Source organism: Panthera leo, chromosome C2, assembly GCF_018350215.1.
Source record: "Panthera leo isolate Ple1 chromosome C2, P.leo_Ple1_pat1.1, whole genome shotgun sequence".
Classification (NCBI taxonomy): domain Eukaryota; kingdom Metazoa; phylum Chordata; class Mammalia; order Carnivora; family Felidae; genus Panthera; species Panthera leo.
In genome coordinates, this window is record NC_056687.1 from 77,889,374 (window position 1) to 77,915,095 (window position 25,722).

The following is a 25,722-nucleotide window of genomic DNA, read 5'->3' on the forward strand; positions in this document are numbered from 1 at the left end:
AGAGCCTGGAGCCTGCTTCAGATTCTGTGTCTCCCTCTCTCTCTGCCCCATCCCCATTCATGCTCTGTCTCAAAAATAAATTTTTTTAGTGTTTTACTTATTTTTGAGACAGAGAGAGACAGAGCGTGAGCAGGGGAGGGGCAGAGAGAGTGAGACACAGAATCTGAAGCAGGCTCCAGGCTCTGAGCTGTCAGCACAGAGCCCGATGAGGGGCTCGAACTCACGGACCGCAAGATCATGACCTGAGCCGAAGTCGGATGCTCAACCGACTGAGCCACCCAGGTGCCCCAGATCTTCTTAATATTTATATTGGTGAAGATGGTATTATGCTCAATACTGGCTTATAAATGGGGAAAGCATCAAATAGGAAAAAACAACAACAATGTGGCAAAATTTAAGAAAAAGAACCAATTTGTCAACATCAGTTTTTGAGAGCTACTGAATCATATTCAGTGTTTTTAATCAGTATTGAAGCTCTCAGTGTGAATGATGACTTCAGAAATGTTATTAAACTAACATCCTTTTAATACAGTAGAGCTTAGGAAGCACACTCACATGTAATACACTTTTTGATGTGTGTGTAAAAGATTGGCTTGTTAGAAGTTCTTTTTTTCCTCTTTTTTTTTAGACATATCATAGACATCCTCTATATGTAAAGTAGGTGGAAAACAAACAAACAAAAAGAAGTCATATGACCCCTATTCTCAAAGAGCTCTACCAGAAAAAAACGAATATACTCAGGTAGGCGCAAAGCACAGAAGAGTCTGATAAGTGCTTGTAGAGGAATAGGGATAAGATGATATTGTTGTACTTGCCTGTTGCTGGAATGTTGAGAAAGGCTCTGTTAGAGAAGACAGGATTTAGGCTTGGCCTTATGGGATTTGTTAGATTTCAGTAAGAAAAGACCAAGGACGAAGACTCTCTAAGTCAGTGAGTGGAATAGCCTGAGCTGAAGATGAAGGTAGGAAAGTAAAAATCATAAATATTTATTTATGTTCTGTCAACTTTAATGGCTTGTGCTATATAGAATCAGAGTGTGTCAGTGCTAATCTGTTTTGTTCATAATTTATAGTTTGGCTCTTGACTAAAGACAGTTTCCACGAAGCACGAAGACCTTACTATATTCTCGTAAATTATGTGTCCATGGGAGCTATAGATTATACCATCATTATTGAATACATATTTATATCTTTGAAACAGATCATCTATAAATTGTATTTTTGTTTATTTATTTTTTTAATTTTTGTTTTAAAATGTGTATTTTTGCTTTAAATTTATTTATTTAAATTCAAGTTAGTTAACATACAGTGTTGTATTGGTTTCAGGAGTCGAACCCAGGGATTTATCACTTATATATAACACCCAGTGCTCATTCCAACCAGTACCCTCCTTAATCACATCACCCATCTAGCCCATCCCGCCACTCGCCTCCCCTCCAGCAACTCTCAGTTTGTTCTCTGTATTTAAGAGTCTGTTATGGTTTGCCTCCCTCTCTGTTATTGGTTTGTTTTTCTTTTTCTTTTTTAATTTTTTTTAAACGTTTATTTATTTTTGAGACAGAGAGAGACAGCATGAACGGGGGAGGGTCAGAGAGAGAGGGAGACACAGAATCTGAAACAGGCTCCAGGCTCTGAGCTGTCTGTCAGCACAGAGCCCGACGCGGGGCTCGAACTCACGGACCGCGAGATCATGACCTGAGCCGAAGTCGGATGCTTAACCGACTGAGCCACCCAGGCGCCCCTGTTTTTTTTTTTTGTTTTTTTTTTTTAAGGATTTTTGTGATTTATGAAGCACATTTATATACATTACACAATTAAATCCTTCCAAAATCCTATGCAGTAGATGGTGGTATGGGGTTTTTGTCTTAAAGGAGAACTTTGTTTGTCTTAAAGGAGAACTAAGGCACAAATGTTTAAAATGACTTTTTCCAGGTTTACTTGACCAATAAGTGTAGCCACACCCAATTTAGAACCTACTGTTTTTCCTCTATATCTATATCCTCATCACTGTGTAGATGTCCATACAATTCATATTTATCTGTGTTGGTATGTGAGAAGTTGAGAAAATGTAAATTAAGAAAGTAACCACATCCCAAATTAGTGACAAGCGAAATCATTCTGTGAGTACAGAATTGAGGACAAAGGTAAAGGGGACAGGGAAAGCAGACAAGACAAGATTTGATGGAAGGAAGGCCAATAGCTAAGAGTAGGCACATTCAAGAGGAAAAGAGATTTAACTATTATTAGACAAAATTAAGGATCTTAGGTCTTAAAATAAGGCAGTTTATGTTTTCTGTGGTTAGGACTAAGATTATCTATCGCGGAACGGCAGTAGCTGGGGACTTGGGAACTCAGTACTTCTTTTTTAGTAATATCTGTGTAGCAAGACTGTCAAAAGCAGACTCAATTGAATCTTATATGTTGTTCTGTGATTTTTTTGTGTACTTTTTAATAACAATGCATTTTCATGTCACCATACTCCAAAACAGATGAAACATAATTTGAATTTTGCCATGAAAAAGACTGCTAATGTGAATATTCACTTTTCTGTTATGGAACAAACAGGTCTGTCTCTAGACATTTCTGTGTCTAGAGCATAGGGCAAAATATCTCAGGTTGAGTAAATTTAATCCTATTTTCTTGGAAAAAAAATGCATCATTGCGTTTCATGGAGAGCAATGTATTGTGTGGTTTAGGAGAGGATTTTGTGGTGTCTATTAATTCTTGTGGTTATTAAAAATTCTTCTTTTATATTAATGAGAATCAAAGTTATATGTCTGGAATGAAATATTTCAATCAAAAAGGAGTGTGGTAGAAAGTTTTATGTGCTGTATTCAACATTTCTTATGCATTGGTTTCTACTACTCTTAGTTTTGTATTCTTCACATTCTAGAGCAGGCTAACAAATTTGGTGGAGTGAGAGGTATATTCATTCCCATCCTCTGGAAAGCCATAGGTTTGTTTATACTCCCATTGTCAGGATGAAAGGCAAAAGGAACAAAAAGAAAAGAAGAGAAAAATACAAGATAAAAATGTCAAAAATATGAATTAGAGGTGGCACCACACTGGCAGCTTTCTGCGTGTTTTTTTTTTTTTTTTAACGTTTTTACTTATTTTTGAAACAGAGAGAGACAGAGTATGAATGGGGAGGGGCAGAGAGAGACGGAGACACAGAATCAAGGCAGATTCTAGGTTTGAGCTGTCACCACAGAGCCCTACGCAGGGCTCGAACTCAAAAACCGTGAGATCATGACCTGAGCTGAAGTCAGATGTTCAACTGACTGAACCATCCAGGCACCCCGGCAGCTTTCTGTTTTGATCAATCATGAAACAAACAGAAGCATAAAGATTCAATTTCCCTGAAAATGCAGATGGCTCAGCAAAGAGCAGGAAAAGAATGAACTTAGAATAGAGCATGTGTATCAATTTTCACCAAAGCCCAGATTGCCACATATCATTTTAGGAGCCCTGTTTATTACCCTCCCACTTTTCAGTATGGGGGGTTGTGTATAGTGAATATGAACTAGAACTTGGCCCTGCCACTTTAGCTGTTAGTCCTTGGGCTAGTACCGAGCTGGGTTAGAAATGTTTGTCTTCATTTGGTTCTTTTTTTTTTTTCCCCTCTGTAGCTTAACCAGCTGGAAAAGGCAGTGCAAGCAGCCCACACGTTTTTCATGGCCAACCCTGAGCACATGGAAATGCAGCAAAACATCGAGAATTACAGAACAATGGCCGGTGTTGAAGTACTCCAGTTGGTAGACCGAGAAGCCAAACCACATCTGGTGAGCGCTGGGGACCATTGCCCTAATCAGAAGGTGCTCCTGAGTTTCATTTGACTCAAAGCAGATTCCTGTGCATGGGGGTTTCAGGTTGAGTCTCGGTTTCCAATACAGTGATAGTTCTATATTTTCAGAGTTCTCAGATGAAATATTGTCATTATCAGGGCTGAAAAAAATTGAGAGAAAATGAAAATACCTTTAGAAAATAAGTAAGATATGATGAAAAGTAGAATGTGATATAAACATCTGTCACCTTCTCTGAACGTCAGTGCCCCCACCACCCTTTGATTTTACATATGGGAGTTGAAGCCAGTGTGAATTGTTCAGGTCATACTGTGGTTTCCCAGCTCCCAGTCCAGGTGGTTTTCCATCATACCTATACTTTTAAAATTCTGATTATTTTAAAGCTATGTAATTATTCATTTAAATGAAAGCTTACTTAAAATCACAGTAAGTTGAAGGCTTTTTTTTTTCAACCGGAGATGTCACCATTCTCAGTATGTGACCTCCAAGATAATTGAAGAATAGGGTAAGAGAAGAAGATTTTCAGAAGCCTATTATCATCACCATCATCATCATCATCATCATTATTATTATTATTAAATTGGTCCAGCCCTGGAAAGTGGATGCGTCACAGCCACCCACATCAATCTCCCTGGCCTTTGGTGCATGGCCATAGCTACATGCAGATGGGGTTAGAAAATATTGTCTTGCACGTGCTCAGGAAGAATATGAAATTGGTGACACAGCATTCAGCTTGCTGGTAACTCCCATCTCATTTACAATTACTTGAAGCCATGGAAGTTACCTTTTGTCTTCCAGTACAACCCTTCATTATTCTTCCACAGCACAAGAGCGCAGTGCCCCCTGCCCAAATGATCCTGAATCTGTCTAAATCCTGCTATTCAAGCACCCCAATATTTTTCTGCTTCTTTGCAGGAGAGTTACAGTGCAGGAGTTAAACATTATGAGGCTGATGACTTTGAGCTAGCTATCAAGTACTTTGAACAAGCTTTAAGAGAATATTTCAGTGAAGATATGGAGTGCAGAGCCCTGTGTGAGGGGCCTCAGAGATTCGAAGAGTATGAGTACTTAGGGTACAAAGCTGGCCTCTATGAAGCCATTGCAGGTAAAGCTTACTTTTCCCTTTATTTATTTCCTGATTATAGAAATACTACATGCAATCTGTAAACTATTCTAATAATACAGAAGTGTATGTTGCAAAAAATGGAAGATATATTTAGCCCATCCTATCTCCAATAAATAAATCTACCTAGTTTAAATGTTGTTGACTGTGGTGCCAAACTTTTTCAGATGCATATGTAAATGTTTATGTATTTATCAATAATTAGTAGTTCATTTTTTATAAAAATAAGACAATACTATGGGTACTGATTTTCAGCATATTTGTTTTTTTGTTTTATTTTATGCTTAACAATGTAGGTGGACTTCTTCTCATGTAAGTACATGTAGATCTACCTTATTGTATTTAATGGTTGTTTAATGTTCCAATATATGTGGAAAGCATAATTGACTGGTTCATTTACTGATGAATATTAAGGACGCTGAAGGTTTTCATTATTGTAAACAGTGTATTAGTGAATACTTTTGTGTAGTTTTCTTCAATTAATTAAAAGAGCATTTCATTATATATGAAAATTTAATATATTACCAAGTGGCTTTTAAAATAGGTAATATGAATTATAATTGGGGAGATTGGCTAGTTAACCATTTATGGTGGGAAGCATATGCAAAAACACAGAAATAAATTCTATTTATGTTAATGTAAGTATGAAAATAAAGCTATTTGATCAAAATGCGAAAGAATATTTTTATAATGGAAGGAGAAGAAAACCACTTCTCAGCATAACAAAAGACAAGAAATATGAAAAGACAGACTTTACATAAGATTTATAATACAAGAGATACAATAAATTAAGCTGAATTACAAATGACAAGGGGAAAAAGTTGCAAAATATTTAGAGGCAAATAGTTAATATTCATAATATTTGAGTAGAACCTGTAAATTATTATTATTAGTGGTAATTTATTTCTGATTTATCGATAGTCATAATAATAAGCAACATTTATATAGCAGTTACAATGTAGAAAGCCTTTTACATATTTATATATCTTTTAATCCTCTAAACAACTTCTTGTAGGTGTCTGAGGAATTTATACCTCATAGCAATGTGATTAGGGTGAAGCTAGAAATCTGGGGTGGCTGGGTTCAGCGGGTTAAGCGTCTGACCTTGATTTCTGCTCAGGTCATGATCTCATGGTTCATGGGATCAAGCCCCAAGTCAGGCTCTGCACTGACAATATGGAGCCTGCTTGGGATTCTCTCTCTCTCTCTCTCTCTCTCTCTCTCTCTCTCTCTCTCTCTGCCTCTCCCTTGCTTGTGCATGGTCTCTCTCTCTCCATTTCTCTCTCTCTCTCAAAATAAATAAATAAACATTAACAACAAAAAAAGGTGAAGTTGGGAATCAAACCTAAGCTTATCTCACTCTAGAGCTCATATGTTTTAGGTCTTAATTGAAAAATGGGCAAAGGATAACTTATTCAATAATAAGTGTTTAACAAATATCTGTTGAGTGCATATTGTGTTCCAAGTTATAAATATATAAAAAACAATGCTCCACTTCACCAATACTTGTAGAAAGGCAAATTATGGAAGTGAGTCTGTTCTCCCTAAGTGCCAATGGTTTTCGGTCTCCACGAAAAGTACCACTCACCTAAGGAGTTCAAACCAAATCCCAAATGTTACCTTCCAATCCAACATTTCCCTTAATTGCTATTCTCTTCTGATTTGTTACCAAACTATGATTGCTAGCATAGTTACTAAACTATACTACCTCCTAATAGAATGTAAGATTCCCTAATTCTCTCCACCCCTTTTGTTACCACTCTGGTTCAAATCAACAGTATGTTTTAACAAAGCCACTGTGATAGCCTCCTTTCTGGCCCTCATGTCCTGATGAGGTTTTACTCTGTAGGCAGACGGAACAGTCTTCTTAAAAAATGAAAGTATGTTCACAGAACCCCCTGCCAAAGACTCCCATTGCACTTGAAATAAAATCCGAAACCTTTAATAAGGACATTCATCCTTATTGTTGTGCACTTGTGTATATTTTCATCCTTTCTCTTTTTCTGTCTTTGATCCACTCCTAGGTTCATTTTCACTCACAGACTTTGAAACTTGTTGTTTTCCTCTATTACTTGCCTAATGTTCTATATTGTTAATTGCTTGGTCCTCAGCACCTAAGTATACTGACTGGCAGATAGTAGGTGCTTAGTAAATATTTTTAAACCAATGAGTGGAAGGAAAAAAGAGGGGAAGGAGGGAAGGAGGGAAGGAAGGAAGGAAGGAAGGAAGGAAAGAAGGGAGGGTGGGAGGGAGGGAAAAAGGAAGGGAGGGAGAAAAGAAGGAAATGAACTTTCCATCATCACACTGCAGATTAAAAGGATTATTCATACTCTATATTTTGAACATGTAGGTCATAAATTGTTAAGGTCTTTGAGAGGGACATTTAGGAAACATCTTTTAAAATTCAGATTAAGAAGTAGACTGAAAATCTGGGTGCCTGGGTGGCTCAGTTGGTTAAGCGTCTGACTTCAGCTCAGGTCGTGATCTCCTGATTCCTGAGTTCAAGCCCTGTATCTAGCTCTGTGCTGACACCCCAGGCCCTGGAGTCTGCTTCAGATTCTGAGTCTCCCTCTCTCTCTGCCCTCCGCACTTGTGCGCTCTCTGTCTCTCTCTCCCTCAAAAATAAGTAAACATTAAAAAAAATGAAAAAAAAAAGTACACTGGAAATCAATTTGTTGGATGAACTCTTTGCCTCGTTATCAGTTACTCAAAACCCAACTCAATTCACCTAAAATCAGTGAAAATATCTGAATTATTGAGGATTTTTTTCCCAAAAGGTTTTGTTTTGCTAGGCCTCTGGTAGTGTCATCTGCCTACATTTTTGTGAGCACTGTTCATTTGAATGTCAGTTTTATATGTGTTTCACATTTCAATTGTTGAGTATTTGTTTACACTTAATCTTTTATTTGGAAATCCTTTTCCTTTATTATAGTTTATTATCTTATAGTAGTGTAAGGAGGATATGTATCCTGTCTCCACCCCCTCAATCTCCTCTACACCTGCCTCCATTAATAGCTACTGAAGAGCTCTCACAAATGTCCTACATCTGATTTAGGAAAATTAACTAACTGATACTTACAGAAAAACATTTAATGATTTGCTCGAGGTCATCATAATATGTTGGTTGCTGGAAAAAAATAGAGATCTCCTAATGTAGGCTCTTAATGCTTACTACACCTATCACCAACATTACCCCCACTTCCAGTAAAGACAAGTGATTTAAAAAGGCATGGTTCCTAAAACTCAATCAAATATTGTATATTACAGAAATATGGTAAGTCTTTTAGGGAATTCGATGCATATCCAATTTATTATGAGAAGGAAATTTTAAAAAGTATTCCCACACAAGTGACTTAGATCTCAAACTTATTAAAACATAATAATTGTATAATAACATGTGTTATAAAAAGGAGAAAAGAAATACAACTAATAACATACAGCATAGCTGTATGTAAATTCTTGTCTGCTTCAAAACTGTTCTAAATTAAGACTGAAACTGGCTTTTAAAATACAGAATGTATTTAGGAAGTCAGAATATTTGAGTTTTTAGAGTTAAAAGAACTTTAAAAATTGGAGAAAAATACAAATGGCTTCTCAATGCAGTTGTTTATGACTGTGCTTGTTGAAACTCTAAAGAATATCCTTGCGTCACTCTCATTTTGTTGCTATTTATATCTTACATTGAAAAATACCTCCATTCAGATTTGGCGTTCTTGTTGGGTGTGTTTTCCACCTCTCCCTTTTGCTTGTCATTTGGAATTAGGAGGAGCGGGTATTAAAAGGTAAGAGACATGCCAATGGTCAAGTAACTAAGAACAAAACAGTTGAAGGTTGTTTGTTGTTTTCCTAAGAAATAAAACAACTATTTATTGGATTTTTATATAGCTATTTATTTATAAAATGCTAAACAAATAGAACTCATTCTTCCCCTCCCAGCCTCCAACTGTAGTTAAGAACCAGTGGGCTCTAGGGATTCTGTTTGCTGTGCCACGTTGGGTTGAGTTAGCCAGACTGTGCAAAAACTGGCGCATTTTCCTACAGACCAGAAAACACCCTTTTTGTTGTGTTCTGAGGTCCCTCTTCAAGTCATCAAGATACAAGCCAAACTCCGCCCAACAGAGAACCTTTTTGAAGGAGATATTTGTGGTAATAAAATATAAAGTCATGATGTCAGAAGGTTTTATCGTCATTCTCATGAGAATCTGCTCTGCACAAGCATGAATAAACTCTCCTCTATCTGGAAAAGATTGTGTCCATCTTCATTGCAAAAATAATTGGGGCAAAATGTAGGAAATGTTTGCTTCTCTGGGACATTAGCCACTTGTGTTTCCTCAGCTCATGCTTGGATGAGATAGAGCCCAGAGCTAGAGGGAGTGTGACAACCTCTACACTGGAGAATCCTATTTGTAAGTGAGAAGGATGGGAACAAATAAAGGGGAAAAAAGAGTCAGAGTGTATATCCAAATTCTTTAGTTTTCCTCCTTATCCTATTTTACCAGTCCCTATGGTATTAGAATTTCCAATGTTCAAGTGATAGAGCCTTTTGTAAGTGAGTGGAATAGGTTCCTGACTAATAGATGTAAATTATATATATATATATATATATATATATATATATATATATATATATATGTATATAACTTGGAAAAGTTAAGGAGAAAAAGCATCTTTGCTTCTCTTCTGTACACAAACTGAGTGGCAATTACTTCCTGTCAACTGTTCCTTAGCATGACCAGGATCTGAACATCCGATCTCCACCCAGAACACTTTAGGCCACCCAGTATCCAAAGAGAGGCCCCAGAGTTATTAAACAGGAAAGATACGTCAGCAGTAGGGCATGGGTGGGGTGAGATGGCCTGTGTCACTCTCAGGAGATGTAGGAAAAAGATACACGGAAGGGGAGAGTGCAGTACAGAGAAAAGATCAGGGTCCAGAAGATTTGGAATCTACTATTGGTTACTTTAGTGATCACTGATCAGGAGGCCTTGGCAAGTCACTTACTTCCTTGGTGAAAACGATTTCTGCTCATAAAATGAAGATAATAATGAGATCACTCTAGCAGTGTGGTGAAGTGAGGAATGCCCTACATTAACTATGGCTCTGACCTTGAAGTCTGGACACTCTGGCAGACAGGAGGGACCCACCTCTTACTCTTGTCTTCCAGATCACTATATGCAGGTGCTGGTTTGTCAGCACGAATGCGTCAGGGAGCTTGCCACCCGCCCTGGCCGCCTCTCACCAATTGAGAACTTTCTTCCCCTGCATTATGACTACCTACAGTTTGCCTACTATCGAGGTAAAAGCATGGATTATCCTGAAGACCTTTGAGGGAAGGGTGTTGCTCATCATTACAGACATTGCATTTTCTTCTGTATTTCTCAGTTTACCATTGAGGCAGTGGGGATTAATGTGTTTTTGCTCTCAACTCATATCACTGCATCTCAGGCCAATGAGAGCAGGTGAAACCACAAGTGGGCAAATGCTGTGATAATGCCCTGCAAGTTATACTAGGCTGACAGTTTACATGATTTTTAAATTGAATTTTTCTACTTAATTTTAAAAGGTCATATATTGGAGCGCCTGGGTGGCTCAGTCAGTTAAGCATCCAACTCTTGATTTCCTCGCAAGTCATGATCTCACAGTTCTTGAGATCAGGCCCTGTGTTGGGCCCTGCTCTGACAGTGTGGAGCCTGCTTGGGATTCTCTCTGACCCTCCCCCACTTCCACTTCTCTCAAAATAAATAAGTAAACTTAAAAAAAGTCATATATTCATAGGTCCAAAGACTAAATATCATAAAAGCCTCCTTCTCTTCCTTTTTCCCGCAACCCAATTTCATGCCCTACGACCCAGTTTCTGATTTATCTCTTTGAAATACACACATACACACCAACTTATTCCCCCTCTTATACATAGAAGGTAGCACATTATTTATACTGTTATTTACGATGTTTTCTTCGCTGAGTAATATATATCGGCGGTGTCTGGCCGGCTCAGTCAGTGGAACATGTGACTCTTGATCTTGGGGTTGTAGGTCTGAGCCCTCTACATTGGCTGTAGAGATTATTTATACATAAAATTAAAAAAATGTATACACACACACACACACACACACACATATATATATATATACACACACACCAGATTTTAAAGCTTTTTAGTAAGTTGGGCCTATGAAATTGCCATTTGCTTAAGTTAAAAATGGTCAAATTTTGGCAATATTATATGGTTTGACCTAATTGTGTCAGTACATGGAGATCTTCCTCACTCATTTTTCTTTATAGCAGCATATCATTGTCCTATAATTTATTTTATGTGTCTCCTTATTCATGGGCATTGTGTTGTTTGTTACAGTTTTCTATTTCAATCAAGGATCAAATGAATAACATTTTATGTAAGTTATTTCACATTCACACATAAATATATATATAGGACAAATTTCTAGAAGTATAATTGCTGTGTTGAATGGTTTATTCATTTAAAATTTTGATAGATGTTGCCACATTTTCTTCCATATGGAGTACATTTTTCATTGCCCATCAATAGAATATACTGGGGAAATTTTAGATATTTCACCAATCCATTAGGTGAAATTTTTTTTATCTCTAATTAGTTTTAATTTCTATGTATCTAATTGAGAAAGAGAGACTGAGCATCTTTCCTTATGTTTAAAAGCAATCAACAGACTTGTGGTTGCTGAAATTGGTTTTAGATATCATGTTGTCAAACTCAGTACAAACACAGAATTCACTCCCAAAAATTCTGCTCTGTTTATCTCTATTAAATGATATAAGTTGTAGCAAACATCTTCAGGTGGAAACTTTTAATAATTGATGCAAAACATCTAGCACCAAAGCAGACCAAAGATAGTACCTTTTAAACACCTGAAATCATGTCTTTCCTTTTGTCTGTGGCTATTTTTTTTTAAATATAATTAACATATGGTGTTACATTAGTTTCAGGCATACAACCATTCTATGCATTACTCAGGGCTCATCATGATAAGTGTAGTCACCATCTGTCACCAAACAACATTATTACAATCTTATTGACTATATTTGCTGTGCTGTACGTTTCAAGTCTGTGACTTATTTATCGTATACCTGGAAGTTTGTACCTTTTAATCCTCTTTATTTATTCCTCCCATCCTCCTCCTCACCTCCCCTCTGACAACCATCAGTTTTTTCTCTGTATTTGAGAATCTGTTTTAACTGGTGACTATTTTTGTGTGTGCTCTCCAGCCTTACCTTGTCTTCCCTCTTATTCATGTTGAATGCTGACCTCTAACAGTTTCTGGATTTCTTAAAAATCCTCTAGATGGACGTAGGCTAACTCTAATGCTGCAGCTCTCTGGCGTTTCAGTTGGCGAATATGTGAAAGCCTTGGAGTGTGCTAAAGCTTATCTTCTCCTCCATCCGGATGATGAGGATGTACTAGACAATGTGGATTACTATGAGAGCCTGCTAGATGACAGCAGTGACCCAGCATCCATTGAGGCCAGAGAGGTGAGACCAATGTCCTGAGAGGAAACTGCATTCTGTGAGATGCACTGGGCAGAACTGGTAAAAATGTAGCACCGCTCTTAAAGCTATCTAGCAATTCAGTAAATGTTGTAGAATTCAGTTCTTTTGTACTTTGCTTATTAATGCCAGGAGCATATTTTTCTCATATGTGATAGCTTGTGAAAATCTGTTGAGATGGAGACTTTTTTTTGTAGCTGTGCATATTTTTTTAGCTCATATGTCACTGTCTAATGAAAAATATTTCCACTTGAACATTTATCCTATTTCTTAACTGTTATTTAAATATAAACTTTTCTTTCACTTTTTTTTCCCTCTAGGATTTGGCAATGTTCGTGAAGCGTCATAAACTGGAATCGGAACTAATAAAATCAGCTGCAGAGGGTCTGGGATTTTCATACACAGAGCCAGTAAGAGCAAAGAGGAACAAGAAAACGTTTTCTTTAGAGAACTATTTGATGGACTTCTTATTTATGATTTTATTTCCCAGCTTCAATTACTGAAAATTCCAATCTCTTGCCTTACATTGACAAAACCCAGGAAGTTGGGGGGGGGTGTTTATTCAATGTGTATGCTAAATGTTAAAAGACTTTAACAGATCTCCATAGCACTGAGACTCAAAGTCAAAAGCAAACTTTTCTGGGGAGAAGTGTTTTGTACCTGATGCATTTACCTCAGGATGGTTTTATTTATTGAACTCTGGATGCAACATTTTGTATTTCTCTTATACATTTTAACCATTAAAAGACTTCAATCCCTGCTGAAGAACAAAATCGATCTCCATTTTACTATTCATTGTGCTGACTTTCCTCCACTTGTCCGTGTTCGCTTCCGGTCATTCTGCATGTGAAGACACGCTTTTTGCAGAACCGGCACTGTGGTACAGAGAGATCTCTGTTCTGATTTCTATTTAAGGTTTCATAAGCAATTTCTACATGTTTATACCTTTTTAAATCATTTTTAGCTGCATATGTGGAATTGACACGCAATGAATGACGATTTTCTTGAGACTGAGCGTTTGTTTTGTTTCTGACTTTTTTTCTACCATATTTAACGCAGGAAGCATTTTTCTCTGTATTGAAGTATGAATAAATTCCCAGGAGTGGGATTATTCTGCCATCAAAGGATATGAGAAGTTTTAAAGTTGTTGAAATTGCTTTTCTAAGAGAGTTTTCTCATACCTTCATTGGTCCTAGCAATTCATAAAAGTACCAGTTTACTGTGGTGCATAGGTGGCTCAGTCAGTTGAGCATCAACTCCTGATTTTGGCTCAGGTCATGATCCCAGGGGTGTGGGATCAATCCCCTTGTTGGGCTCCACACTGAACATGTAGCCTGCTTAAGATTCTCCCTCTCTCTCTTTCTCTCTCTCTCCCTCATTCTCTCTCTTTCTCTCCCTCTGCCTCTCTCTCCCTCTCGTGTCCTATCTCTCTCTTTCAATTTTTTTTTTAAGTACTAGTTTACTACAAACATCTCAGCAATGGGAAATAACATTTTAAAATCATTCATATTTCTTAGGTACAAAATGGTATATCATTGTTGTTTTAACTTGTATTCCTTTGATGACCAGCAAAAATAAATTTTTCACATATTATTATTAATTACTTTTCCTCTGATTTGAATTATCTGGGCATACCTGTTTTTTATTTGCTTACCTGTTGGTTAACTACGTATAAGTTCCTTATATAATGTACATTATCATATGTTTATAAAAAGCACTATTATGGGCTATGTGCTGACAGCTCAGAGCCTGGAGCTCACTTCAGATTCTGTGTGCCCCCTGTCTGCCCCTCCCCCACTCACACTCTGTCTCTTGCATTGTCTCAAAAATAAATAAACATTAAAAAAATTTTTTTAAAGCACTATTAGTAATATATTCTATTTGTAACATATTTGTTTTTCATTTCTGTCTTTGTTATGTCAGTTTTTACTGGCACATTAAAAAAATTAGGATAATTTAAAGTATATAATAAACATTTCTCTTTTTTTCTTATTTTGAGAGAGTAAGAGAGTAAGAACAAGTCGGAGAAGGGCAGAGCGAGAGGGAGAGAGAGGAAGAGACAATCTCAAGCAGGTTCTGCATGCTGTCAGTGCAGAGCCCGACATGGGACTCGATCTCAGGAGCGGTGAGATCATGACCTGAGCCGACTTCAAGAGCCCAGCACTTAACCGACTGAGCCACTCAGGCACCCTTCTAATAAACATTTTTAACATACTTATAACCAGCCCTACTTACTATTTTCTTAAAATTTCATTCTCTGAAGAAACTTCAGAAAAAGTCATTTTATGATCCTACACAGATGATTAATCAAGCTGTACATTTCTGTGTGTTTGTTTTGTTCAAAAAACATAAGGGAGTTGGACTAAATGATCATGTAATTGTCTTCCTGACACCAAATTCCAAATAATTTCTTGGACAAAAAATATAAATGCTTAGGCTAATTCCATGCTACTTTAAAAAATCCATTGGTGCAGCATATTGTCTTTGCCAAAATAGCATCAACTTTAGCTGTTTTTTTTTTTTTTTTTATTAATCTGTTTAAGTTATTTACTGGATCTTTATACAGTGTGCAAGTTTCCCAATGATTTAGGTCTTTTGAGTGTTTTAAGCGTATATTTTATTTTTGTGAGTTATGTTTTAGTGATAAAGCTACTGAAGTGGTTTTTATGTCTGTTTCTTTGTTTTTAACTTAAAACAGAATTATTGGATCCGATATGGAGGACGACAGGATGAGAATCGGTGAGTTCTTCATTCAGAACACAATCTGTTTATTTTTAATGAGGAGAAATACTTAGATTCATACTCATTATAAGGACCTTGTCTCTATGAAATAGGCAAAAATACATAATTAAAAGATTCCACACTGGGAATTAGTTCCTCAGCCTTCTGGTCCCAGCTCTTCCTGTACTTCTGTGTGACCTTGAGTGATTTATCTTCCTTCCCAGTCTTGTGTTTTTCCTCCAGTTTAAGGGGTTGGAGCAGGTGATCCCTGAAGGCGAAATATTCTGTGATTCTAAATCAGAGAAAATTGGATGCTATTTGTGATTTATTAACAGAATTGAGCTTAATTTTTTTCTTGTTAATGCTGAATTGTCTTACTGCATTTGAAAGCAAGAAGCTCAAAAAGTTTCACTGCAAGCTAAAATATTAGGTGGAGCTAATCTAACCAGAAGTGAAGGGACCTTGTTTTTCTAAATGATAGAAGTGAAAAGTCAATGTGTATGTTATGAACAGTTCAAGGAATCCTAGAACGTTGGAGTTACGTGTTTGAGATGACATGGTCTATCCTATTCATTTTCAAATTCAGAAACTGAGGTTCTGACAAGGCAAAGGACTCTCTCAGAGTGTCACTGCAAGGGACTGGCAGATTGAGATCTTCCTATTCAAAATTCTGTGGTCTTTCACTAGGCTTCAAGGCCTCAACCTCTGGGTGGCCTAAAATTATCAGAAGATACCCAAGAGTGCACCTGCATATTTGGGTTTATTCAATCCATGGATATTGAAAGGACATCATTGCTATGATCTGGATGTTTGCCAAGTTTAAAACTTGTGTCTTCTTTCTTGGAATAGTCGAGAATCACTACACTAGGTCTCGGTTTATTTCTATTCAGTCATTGTTCAGTGATGCACTCTGCTCCAGACAAAAATAAAACACTCTGAACATTACAAAGATTCACACGATAATTCTTTTCTCTCTGTTGAGACTTAATGTCTAATCCCAAGGGGATAAAGTTATGGATACAATTAACTGTAAAAAAAAAAAAAAAAAAAAAAAAAAAGGTGCTAAGGAGATTTAGAGAAGTGAAATAGAGCACAGTCTTTGAGGAAATAGAGGTCTTCATGGAGGCAGTGGCAGTTAATTTGATCCTGAAAAACAGGTGGACTTGTGCAAAACAAAAATACACAATATGGAGTCACAGACTACCTGAGTAAGGTGGCTTTTGTCTTTGAGCATCTTTATGCAGTGAGAAATTCAATTCCAACTGTTTTTAACGGCAGGGTCCCTTCAGGAGTGAACGTGGAGGGGGCAGAAGTTCATGGATTGTCAATGGGGAAAAAATCATCACCCAAGATAGATCGAGACTTAAGAGAGGGTAAGTATCTGTGCACTTTTACTTATAGCAGGAGGGAAAGGAGATGAGACTTGGCTAGTTCTTACTAAAATTAAGGAAGAGCCCACTTTCTCTGCAAAGTAACGAGTTAGGACTAAGCTAGGACATTTATAAAATTCTGAAAGCAAGCCTTAAAAACAAGACTGTCTCAGATTTGTGTATCATTGCCTTTGGTTTTCAATATAAATGCTTCCAAGGTCACTCCCTCATCTGTTTCCCACAGGAATCCCGTGAGCTGGGCAGGGATTGAATGATCATTGGGACCCTCGGTTAAGTACCTGAGGCTTGGACTGTTCCCAGGGCTTCCTTCTGTTGTGCAGGGAGTGAGTGCTAGATAGTGCAGAATAGACTGCATCAGGGGAACTTGAAGAGGCAGGTCATATGGATATACAAGAGTTAATGTAAGGTGCCTGAGGCACATATGCTTGAGCAGGGCTCTGAGTGATAAGTAGATTCTAGTGAATTGACAGAGGTGTGGAGGGGCCGTTCTGCTGGATAAAACAAGTGGAACAAAGGCACAGAGATAGAGCAGAACATCATATGCCTATTTACGTCAGTTCAAAATTAGTGCAAACATATACAAACATATATAGAGTGTTGTCAAAAGTAGTTTATAAATGGAGCTAAACACTGTTATAATAATAAGTTATTGGCCCCAGTGATGGTACTCAGTTGTGACCCTTAACAATTATTATGATAGCTATCTATTTTAGAATTTTTCAAGCAAATTTACCCACCGTTTGTTTGAATACTGAAAGCATCTCATGTGAGAAAAGTGTCCTCACTTCACAGGCAAGAAAAGTGAGGCTCACAGAGACACAGTGACTCGCCTGGTGTCTCAACAGCTCTTAACAGGTTGAGGAGCCATTTGAACCCAGGCATTTGAATCCAAAGCCCATTTTCTCTTCCTTACCTGGAGATGGAACATAGAAGTGTCTAGATATCCAAAGTGTATCCTTTATTGATTAAATACGTGCACGATAAGAAGGCTTTAAAAACCTGCATTGAGAAGTACAGTTCTCCTTTCCCCAACCAGAGAGTATGTCAGCACATTCCTCTAGCTGATTTGAAAATTTCTGGCTCTCTCTAGCTCTCACATTTCCCAGCCCTTTCCTTCCTTAGCTTCCAAGTCAGTTTGAGGCAGTAAACAGGATAATATGCTCATCTAATCTGACCTGGACCTCAGTCTGCAGCCACAAAGCCCGAGCTGTTTTACAAATGCCAGAGAATTTCATGGTCAGCCAGAGTTCACATTGCTTTTTAAGCTGAGAAATCACCCAGGAAGTACATGCCAATAAGCCAGCACTTTTCTGTGGATGTTTGGGAACCTCCAGGATAGTTGCCAAACTTCAAAGCATTTTTTTTTTCTGGCTACCAGGCACTCTGATGTCCAGAACCTGACTAGGAAGGCTGGTATAAAGAGTAGAGCGGGAGACTGTACAGGATGGAGAGAGACCATGATTGGCTGGCTACCAAATTCTGTCCTTTCTCTAGAATTTGCTTAGTTGAACGGGCTACCGCTTCTTACGATGTTCTCTGGGAAACCACTGGAAAGCCTTCTGTGTAATCACTGGAGATCTAAATAGTTTCTAAATCAGTGGTAGTGGTAGACAGAGGCAAAGTTCCCAACCAGAAAACACTTACATATCTTAGTCTGGCTGAAAGATGTCAGGGAGGCGAGAAAGGATGCATGCTTCACCGTGTAGAATACGTTTCAGCTTTTCTCATCGTCCACAAAGCCATCGTCATCTACTCTGGTTACCTAACAGTTTTTAGTAGTATTCCAACTGGATGGCTCTTAAACACTGCAGGAGTGACCCAGGACAGCATCGCAGAGTGACACCACTCCATGGAACGTGCCTCTCCTCTCACTAAAACCATCTGTCACTTACCCATTCTCCTTTCAATACTAGTCTCCAAAGGTCTTGCTCCATAATAATCCCAGTCAGTATAGTAGAAATAACACTGAACTTGGAATCAGGAGTCCCACTTTCCAGGATCAACTAGTCTGATGTGCTGTGCTGTGATGGATGACTAAAGACTTGGTGTCTCTGGGCTGTATGACCCTTGGCTGTGAAAGAAGCCTTGCAACTTTTTGCAGAAGACCAGTGTGAAAAGTCTTTTGTAAACCGTAAAGGGCTATGCTCACATAAGGGCTTGTTACTCAGCACATCCCTGTTGTGACTTGTATGATGTTGTAATATTTACAGTCAAATGCTTCTTCCTGCCATGTGAGCCACAGGCAGTGAGCACAAAGGAATATTTTCCTAGACGATCCCTCTTTATTGCAACTGGAGAGTCAGAGCCAGGCACATACTTTATGAATGAGAGAAGAATTAAGTTGTTTAACTAAATCTCCTTGAGCTGTGGTTAAGAGTTGGCTGAAGCCATCAAATCAGGCCCCAGGAACCACAACTTATTGGACCACATTTTTATTTTTATTTCAATGTTTTCCTCTGTCTGGTGTGCTACTAGTCATTTGTAGGCTGCTAGATGTGCATTTTTGGATAGCAGGGTTTGTTTTGCCTATTTTTTTTTTCCTTTTGGTTAATAGTTGGGTAGTTGGTTGTTTTTCTGTTACATGCATGCATAGGAAAGCTCTGTATAAAACTCTCTGCTTAGTGGTGATTCTGTTAACTACGTGAAAAGCAGATATCTAGAACAGATTCTGCCTGAACCTATTGGTGTGTAGGGAGTTAAGACTCCATGCTGCATTTTGTCTCTTCACCTGATTTTTGTGTGTTCCATGTGGCATGCCTGGGGGAATTGTCGATATCCCAGTAGCACTTTTTAAAATATACTCTTTTATGCTTATTAAGATGCCTCAGTCAAAACATAACACAATATACCAGGCATATTTGATGATAATACTATAATAATCAACATAATAATACCAAATACTTATAGAGCACTTGATAATGGTGGACATTTTTCTAAATGTTTTAGTTTTAGTAACTGTTAAAGCCATATTTGAAAATAAGGTAATTATATTTAAAGTAATACACTCTCAGCATAGAAAAGGAAAAAAAAATAGGACAAAGTACAAAGCAACTGAGCTCACTAAACCCTTACTCAGTCATCCATTTTTATTTGGGGTTTATATCAGAAAATGCTTTTCAGCAAACCTACAAGTATCTTGTCTTGCTTGTTGACAGACCATCTCTTTTACATTTCTAAATGGGAGTGGAATATCCAGTTTACTTTCCCAGATATTTGAGAAACTGCCTCAATTTGACAACAAATGTTAATCAGCTGTAGAGATTGGAGCAGCCTTTCTCAAACAACCTGTGTTTTATGTTAAGAGGTTCTGCCGGGGAGTGTGGGGGGTCTACTGTTTTTTTATTGCTACCAAAAAATAACACAAATGTAGCAGCTTACAATAACATGCATTAACTATGCCATAGTTCCCACAGTTTCTGAGGTCAGGAATATGGGGATAGCCTAGTTGGGTCCCTTGCTTCAGGGTCTGTCATAGGGTCTGTCAAGTAGTTGATCAGGGCTGGGGTCTCTTTAAGGCTTGACTAGGGAATGATCTTCCAAGCTCAGATGATAGAATTTGGTTCTGAAAGTCTTAGTGGATGGAGGTGTGCAGTTCCTAGTTGATTGTTGACTGGGGGTTGCCTCATTCCTTGTCACGTGAGTCTGTCTAATGCAGCCACATGCCTCATCAAACTGCAAGTGGAGAAGGCAATAAACTGAGTCTGCTAGCAGGATAGAAGTTGCATTCTCATGCAATGCAATCACAGAAGTGACATCCCATCATTTTTTTCTATATTCTGTTGCTTAGAGGCAAGTTCAAGGCCCCACCCACACTTGAGGAAAGCAAATTATGCAAACCCATGAATTCCAGGAGGCAGTCATCATTAGGGGGCCATCTGAGAGTCTTTCTGCCTGAAGGAAGGAAGGAACAAAGGAAGGAAGGAAGGAAGGAAGGAAGGAGGGAGGGAGGGAGGAAGGGAGAAAGAAAAGGAGGGAGGGAGGGAGGGAAGGAAGGCAGGGTAAGATTAATGGTGAGAACTGCTTCATATTGTTTTGATACTCAGGATATTCATAATGCCTGTGTAGATACTAAAAGTTCTAAGAAATTCTCTTAAATCTTACGTAACCTAGTGCTCCCAAACACATTTGATCAAGAAACTCTTTTTTCATCAAAAATTTTCTGCGAAACAAAGGCACTGAATTGTGTATGTATGTGTATTTTTTTTAACTCATCCAAAAGATTGGTATTGAAATTATAACTTGTGGTTATATTCCTGGAATCCAAGAAATTCTGTATTTATAAGGTTTGGTGTGGCCCCTAGTGGGTCATGTAAATAATGACCTTATAGCCAAGTACTACCGTGAGATTTCATACCGCATTGGGTGCAGTTACTGTCACATCAACACCAGTTAGTAATACTTCAGTGGTTGAAGGCTGACAAGAAATGAAGTAGAACAAACTGGTAAGTAATGTATTAGGACCAGATAAAGGCCCAAATTCATCATGGAACACTACAATTTCATAGTAATTTCAACAGAGAAAAGTTGCAGTGGAATGAGTCATTACACACCAAAAATACTATGAAGCATGCTGGCTGAAAAGAACCTGGGCCAGATCAGTTAGTAGAATATTCACATGGAAGGTAGCTTTCTTGTTTCTGCAAAATAACATTAACCATTTCATTAAGATCATTAACTTGAATGTAGTTGGTTTTATGGTCTTGCTTTTATTTAATGTTGTGAATCAGTTTTGGAATTATAGTTATTGGAAACTCTGAGGATAAATATACCATTCATAGTTCTATCATATTGTAAGCATGGAAGCAAAATTGTGGCAAACTAATGTGTCAGCCCTGCCCCTCCTTGGGGGATGTTTCCTTAACAGATAACTGTGTATTACCAAAGATTGAGAAACACTGTCTCTTCACTAATTGTGGGCTGTGGGGACTCTTTCATCCTAACTAGACTAATGAATTTGTTGTTTTCCCAACTTTGGTTTTGTTTTCAAGAAATAGAATAGACAGAAACTTCGACTTGTTTCTTCCTTCTTTAACTGATGTGTTTTAGGCCAGTGGGTTGGTGACCATTGCTTGACTGGGGGAAGAAGGGAGAAGCTGTGCCCCTTCTCCCCCACCCCCCAGTGCCTCCATCCAGGCCAAACTGTTGTTACTGACAGCACCTGCGTCAGGTCCCTTTGGAGTACTATAAAGAGCAAAAACCTGTTTTTCTTTTCTGTTCGGTTTTCTGGTCAAGAGGGTTGTACTCTGTTACATCTGAAGATTTCCTCACCAGCAGAGGCTTTGTCCTTCAGTCATAATGTCTGTGAGGAAAGGGCTTTGTCAGGTCTAGATTTTGTAAGCTACCACCTAAAACATGACCCCAGAGCATCACCTTCTGAAAAGCCTATATGGGCTAATTTCATAAAGATGTGGGCTCTACTCATGGAGAGAGCAGGTGGCTATAGGAAACCTTCCTGTGCAAAGAAAATGATATAAAGATTTTCCCAGAGAACAGAGAAAAGCAAACATTCCAAAAATAAGACCATCTAGAGTCAGTTAAGTGGTGGAAGAAGACGGGGAAGGAGTTGGCTGGCTTGGGTGTGACCGTTCTGGTGATGGATTTACCAGCTGAGTTGTGGAGTGAAGACATTTCTCTACAAACAAGTGAGACTGAGGTGTGTATCTCATGTGTGGGTGCACAAACATGTAATCAAGTAATTGCATGTGATATTGTAACAGAATTATGGACCAAGGGTTGTGGAGAAGGGTGGGTGCTGTTGCCCAGAGAATTCTGGAAGGTCTTATCAGAGTCATCACAGAGAATCCTGTGAGATTCAGAGTCTACTTTATAGGCTCATCACTGGAATCAGGTGAAAAGATGGTTTATCAAACCCCAAATACTAACAAATGTGTTGATATTATTGTGATGCCATGGAGAAGCCTGACAGTCAGACATCTGTCTTTTTTTCCTGAATCCATATTGAATTTATCAGGCTTCCAATTTGTCTTTGCCTTCTTAAGCATTCATGGGCAAATGTAGTCTCATGAATTTCACATTGAAAACTGTTGGGTGCTGTGTGCTCACACCCTTGGGAACAGAGGTAACAGAGAAGACAATGTGTTCTGTCCCTTCAGGTGGTCCTCTGCTCTACGAGAACATCACGTTTGTCTATAACTCAGAGCAGCTGAACGGGACCCAGAGGGTTCTCCTGGATAACGTCCTGTCGGAAGAACAGTGCCGGGAGCTCCACAGCGTGGCCAGTGTGAGGACCAGAGAGGGAGGGGAGCCTGATATTGGGCTGGCCTGGCATGAGCCCTGGAGTTGTCTGGTCCTGGGCTCACTTGGAGTCAGGAACCAGATCTAAAATATTACTTTCTTTAGGACAGGGACATTGACTGTGGGAGCATTTTCATAGCCTTGTTTGGAATTATCTTACTTTTGTCTAGATCTGGACACAGAATGGATCTGGGGTAGTTAGTGGCTTCATACCTAGAACAAGAGCCATTCAGCACATGCCCTGGCTACCATATAAAGTCACTGGGAGAATCTCTTTATTTTAATCGATAATAAACAAATATATTAATCATTTATATTCCTCCCATTTCTACAAAAAGTGATATTTTGTAAGGAAAATGTAAAGTTTAAATAAAGATATCTCTTTTGATTGGAAGAATTAATGATACCAGCATCGTGGTACAAAATAGGGATGGTTCTGAGTATTGACTTTGTTCCTTAGCTTCCTGGCAGTCAAGGAAAAAAATGGAGACCTTATTAATTCATAGTTGTTATTAATAAAGCATCTTCTTGTGTATTGCTTCCAGGGAATCATGCTCGTTGGTGATGGATACAGAGGGAAAACTTCACCCCATACACCCAATGAAAAGTTTGAAGGTGCCACTGTCCTGAAAGCACTCAAGGTACAGTCATAGCTTCTTTTGGGTTTGGGTTCCTAAGTGTCAACCCAGGACCTTCTGTTTTAGATCCTTTCATGTAGTCACCAATTTATCAAACTTTATATCTCATCAACTTGCAACTGACAGATAATATACAACACCCCTGTCTTCAGGGAGCTCCTGGTCCATTGGTGAAATCATACTGAACCACGTGATTATCCTGTACCTCAAGAGGCATCATTGGGGAGAAAGAGGATAGTTCTCTAAAGGAGAGAGGATGAAGAGATTAGCTTTCAGTGTTCCCTCTGTGATTAGGAAGGGTGACTTTCAATGGCTCATTTTACTAACCCAAATCCACAAGCATGTAATCGTATTCCCACTAGTCAATGCAGACATGCCATCCCTCTGTTGCCTTACTGAAACCTAGTGTCTGTTTTTCTCAAGTCTTCCAATCAACCCAGTGCTATTTAGTGTTCTTATTTTTCTTCAGTTTGGTTATGAAGGCCGAGTCCCACTGAAGAGTGCCCGTCTGTTTTATGACATCAGCGAGAAGGCTCGAAAGATTGTAGAATCCTATTTCATGCTGAATTCAACCCTGTATTTTTCCTATACACACATGGTCTGCCGAACAGCCCTGTCTGGTAAGATTCCAGAGTGTGAACTTGTTCTCTTCCACCCACAGTGACATGAGAAAGAAAACAATGTAACACAAAGCTCTATTACATTTTAGACTAATGGTTTAGCAAAGTTCCAAATTCCTAAAACAGAAGAAGCTTGCTAATCCTTATTTTTCCCTTCCTTCTTTTACTCCTTTTTGGTCACCTAAAGTTCCAAACGACCATTGTTCTGCCTATCTTTCCTTTCAAGTCCATTTAAGCAAGTAGCTTAAAGTCACACAGAGAAATACTTTTCTGCTTTAGGCTTTACCTTCCAGGGAATCAGGAACCTGGAAATCACGGTCCCCCTTCGCATCCAAAAGCATTAAGTAGAAGCATGGAAGATGAAGGGATTGTTGAAAGATATGTTCTTAAAAAGGCAGAGACTGCCTCACTCCCTGCTGTCATTATTTCGTCCCTAGATCTTCTCTTCCACACCCTCCTGAGTAGGAGGGAAGGGACAGTGTCATGGGAGAAGACTTTAAGACTTTAACATGTGAACTTTCAGCTGAATCTTTTTTTTTTTTTTACATTTTCATTTCACCCCTCCCCTTTTTCTGCCCTACATGAAGTACAACCCATGGAATGCAGGGCAATTCAATTATGTATGTTTATGTCAGGAAACTTTTATAGCAGAACAGGCAGATGTGACTTGCCCAAGGTTTTACATCAAGTTTGCACCAAACCAAGACCAGTCTCTTGACTGCCTATCTGGTTCTTAAATCTATCTGGGTCTACTTATGTCTCTAAAAATTTCCAAAAGGCACCAGCGATAGGAGAAGACAGTCTGGTTGTCAGCTCTGCTGTTAGAGGTTACTGCTCTCCTGCCATTCTCTCCTTCCATTTTCTGGCAGGTCAGCAGGAGAGAAGAACTGACCTCAGTCATCCCATCCATGCTGACAATTGCCTGTTGGATCCTGAGGCCAATGAATGCTGGAAGGAGCCTCCTGCCTACACATTCCGGGACTACAGGTACAACCAGCACAAGCTTCTAAAGCAAGCTTCTGCACAACAGTTATCAAAAACCCATGGAAACTAGAAAACTGATCTGTTTTGCTTGTCATTATATCCATCTCTGTGAGGCAGAGATTCTCAAATAAGCTCCCGAAGCAGCTGCCACAACCAGGAAGCGACGTGATCATCTCATATTTTTGCCATAAAATTCCAAGAACGTTTTGTTGCATCTTAATCCACAACGTGCCCATTTTGTTTTAATGTAAAAACTAAAGGGTTTTTCTTTTGTTTTGTTCTGTTTATTTGATTGTTTGGCTTTCACCGAAACATATCCCTTGTCGTATGTATAGTTCAGTCTGAGAAGACCGGGATATGCTGTCTCAATGCACAAAGGGATCTTACGATGCCACTTACCTAGGTCAGCCTTTTATACATAAGAAACTGGAAAGTCAGAGGAAGAAATGGGATGTTATGTAAGTGTGTAAAGAGAATTGTCAGGAGGTATAGCCCTCATGTATATAGTAGTGTGTTAATTATTACCGCAGCGTGCTCCAGACAAAAACATTTCTTGAGCACCCCCTATCTTCAAGGCAAGACCACACCTCCTGGAGTTCTGTAGCTACTTAGGGGAAAAATGCATCCTTTAGAGTTACAAGCATAAAAGGGAAGAAGAGAGTTGTAAGTA

At 38.6% G+C, this 25,722-nt stretch overlaps 1 protein-coding gene across 1 annotated transcript in view; it reads left to right on the forward strand.

Annotated features, from left to right (window-relative positions):
* Nucleotides 1-25,722, forward strand: part of P3H2 (prolyl 3-hydroxylase 2) — a 148,973-nt gene that overhangs the window by 111,655 nt on the left and 11,596 nt on the right. Inside the window, exons 2-12 of the mRNA XM_042955374.1 lie at nt 3,629-3,781; nt 4,718-4,907; nt 10,090-10,221; nt 12,286-12,428; nt 12,764-12,853; nt 15,142-15,182; nt 16,443-16,537; nt 22,669-22,796; nt 23,356-23,451; nt 23,918-24,068; nt 24,938-25,055. Of these exons, the coding sequence (XP_042811308.1) occupies nt 3,629-3,781; nt 4,718-4,907; nt 10,090-10,221; nt 12,286-12,428; nt 12,764-12,853; nt 15,142-15,182; nt 16,443-16,537; nt 22,669-22,796; nt 23,356-23,451; nt 23,918-24,068; nt 24,938-25,055 (1,337 nt within the window). The remainder of the gene's footprint in view (nt 1-3,628; nt 3,782-4,717; nt 4,908-10,089; nt 10,222-12,285; nt 12,429-12,763; nt 12,854-15,141; nt 15,183-16,442; nt 16,538-22,668; nt 22,797-23,355; nt 23,452-23,917; nt 24,069-24,937; nt 25,056-25,722) is intronic.